The sequence below is a fragment of the Mirounga leonina genome, unplaced genomic scaffold (assembly GCF_011800145.1).
Source record: "Mirounga leonina isolate KUSES-001 unplaced genomic scaffold, KU_Mleo_1.0 Mir_239, whole genome shotgun sequence".
NCBI classification, from domain to species: domain Eukaryota; kingdom Metazoa; phylum Chordata; class Mammalia; order Carnivora; family Phocidae; genus Mirounga; species Mirounga leonina.
In genome coordinates, this window is record NW_023270624.1 from 3,328,962 (window position 1) to 3,331,647 (window position 2,686).

Below are 2,686 nucleotides of genomic sequence, written 5' to 3' on the forward strand. Positions count from 1 at the left end.
GATAAATCTTTGACACTTCAAAAACCCTTCTTTGTTCTTGTCACTAGGAGAAAATTTAGGTCAATAATCATTTATATATCTCCATTCATTACACAGACATTTAATAGGCACCAATAGCACCAGGAATTGAATCTATAAAGCCAGTTCCTACCAGTACTTAAAAGATGTATAACTTTTCTATGTTTATGCTTCATGAACTCAGGAGAAATCCTACTATAAAATCTGAAAGTAATGTGTGAAATCATCATGCCCTGAAATCACACAATTAGATTCTCATCAGAAGATGAAAGAAAGTGTCAAAGGATAAGATTGCCCCCAAAATGATTTGATAGAGGCTATTTGTCTTCCGAACAGTTGTTGGCAAGGGGCCATGATGAAACTCTTTCATTATGGCTTGTGGAATTCAACATGGTGCCAAGGATGACATTCTGGTTTGAAGGCTCCAAACTTGCCACTCCCATAATCCCCAAATTAATCCACTGTGTGTTCTTGTGCTAATTTTTCTTACCTAACAAAGAAACTCCCCTTCACTCTTACTCCATAGATACCACACTTTTTTCTCATGACTTTTCTAATAGCCTCTTTGAATTCTTGGTTCCTCAAGATGTAGATAACAGGGTTCAGGAGTGGGGTGACCACAGTGTAGAAGACAGAAATGATCTTGTTGATTTCAGGTGACAGGTGGTCATTGGGGTGAACATACATGGAGATCATGGTCCCATAGTAGATAGTGACAACAGCCAAATGGGAGCCACATGTGGAAAAGGTCTTCATCCGGCCAGAGGCTGAAGGAATTCTCAATATGGTAGATATAATGAAAACATAGGACACAAGTGTAAGAAAAAAGCAAATGCACAGCACTGCAATTGACAGGATAAAGATGACCATCCTGGTGATATACACACTGGAACATGAGAGCTGCATGAGGGGAGGAAGGTCACAGAAGAAATGATTGATCTGGTTAGGACCACAGAAATCCAACTTGGAGATCATTAGGGAGGGCAGAAATCCTGTGCCAACACCTGTCAACCAGGAGATTGCCACCAACTTGGTGCAGATCTCAGGACTCATCAGGAAAGAGTAGTGGAGTGGGCTGCAGATGGCCAGATATCGGTCATAGGCCATCATGGCCAGAAGAAAGCACTCAGTAGCCCCAAAGAATACGAAGAAGTAAAGCTGTGCCATACAGGCAGGGAAAGAGATGGCTTGGCCGTGGGAGAACAGGTTGGCTAGGAGAAGGGGCACAATGGTGGATATATACCAGATCTCGAGAAAGGAGAGGTGTTTGAGAAATACATACATGGGTGAGTGCAGACGCTGGTCCTGGCTCACCACTGCAATAATGACAACATTCCCTGTGACTGTGAGAAAGTAGATGAGCAGGAAGATGGCAAAGAGCAGTGTCTGCCATTCAAGAAGGTTCTGGAATCCTAGCAACTGAAACTCAGTGACACTGGACACATTTGGGGGCTTCATTGCCTGTGGAAGGGAAAATATTTTGCAAAATCACTATATAAAAGCCATGCAAATATTTGTAGCTATTGATGTTTAGCAGTTCAGAGACTAATTTTTTTAAATAATTTAGATCTTTGTATACAACACTTTATAGGGACAAGCATTTTATAGCAACAATTTCATCTTGTTTTTATAAGAAAACATTTCGATATCACAAGCTGAGTGTGGTTGTTAGGTCTTGGAAAGAACCTCAGCAAATTACATTTCTTGTGTTCTCCGAAATTTAGAAGTCTCAGATCCAAAGATACAAACAAAAACAGAAACAAAAGAGCAAAACAAAACAAAACAAAAAACTAAGAAAACAAAACAAACAAAAAATCTCTGATGGAAAGCAAACTCGGAAACTAAGCATAACAACAACAATGTTTTTTAAAGCAGGCACATATGGATGCAGTGACTCTCTTTTCTCACCTACGGGTTTTGTCTGATATAGAAGTCAGGCGTAGCTTATCTCCTGTGACGTCTTGGGAAAGTTTATTCATTCTCCTGTCAAACAATATTTACGGATACCTTGCTCTGTGTATGTGTATGTGCGTGTGTGTGTGTGTGTGAAGCTTTGTGCTGAGCTAACCTTTTCCTCCACCAGTGTCCTTTCTTGCCCAGTTGGATACCATGCTCTGCCACTGAGCATGTATCCTGTGTACATTAAATATGTCACCTTCCCTTCGCTTCCTTTCATTCATTGTCAAAGCTAGTCCTGGGTAAAGGCAACATCCACCTGCCATACATGAGCTTCCATGCAATAAAGGAGATGAGAGACGACACATAATGTTGTTGTTTTAAAATTCATAACCATTAACTCCAGTATGTCTTTAATGCTGTGGAACAATGACTGCTCCTTTTTTTTATCTATTTACTCTTCCATTCTCCTGAGTGATTAGCTCATACATTTTTTTCCTTTTAAAACTTCCAGCACTTCCTTGTCTATGTATACTTTCAGTGGAAGTCCTATTGTTCTGAAGAAAAATCTGAAATCCTCTAATGGGAATATCCAGATACTCAGGCTACTAAATCCCCACCTCCCACCTTCAGTTCCTCTGCATCTGCTCCCTACATGTTACTCCAAATTAAAGGTCTGTTCCTGGGTTAAGGCAAGTCCCTCCACACATTCTTTAGTTCCTACACCCTCCTACATAGTGAAACTTTTTGCAGGTATTACAATTTCTTACTC

At 40.3% G+C, this 2,686-nt stretch overlaps 1 protein-coding gene across 1 annotated transcript; it reads right to left on the reverse strand.

Moving 5' to 3' along the window:
* Positions 1-504: 504 nt before the first annotated feature.
* LOC118026492 (olfactory receptor 11L1) lies at positions 505-1,553 on the reverse strand. Its single transcript, XM_035029346.1, has one exon. The coding sequence runs from the start codon at positions 1,474-1,476 to the stop codon at positions 505-507; it is 972 nt and encodes a 323-aa protein (XP_034885237.1). The 5' UTR covers positions 1,477-1,553.
* Between the last annotated feature and the right edge of the window lie 1,133 nt (positions 1,554-2,686).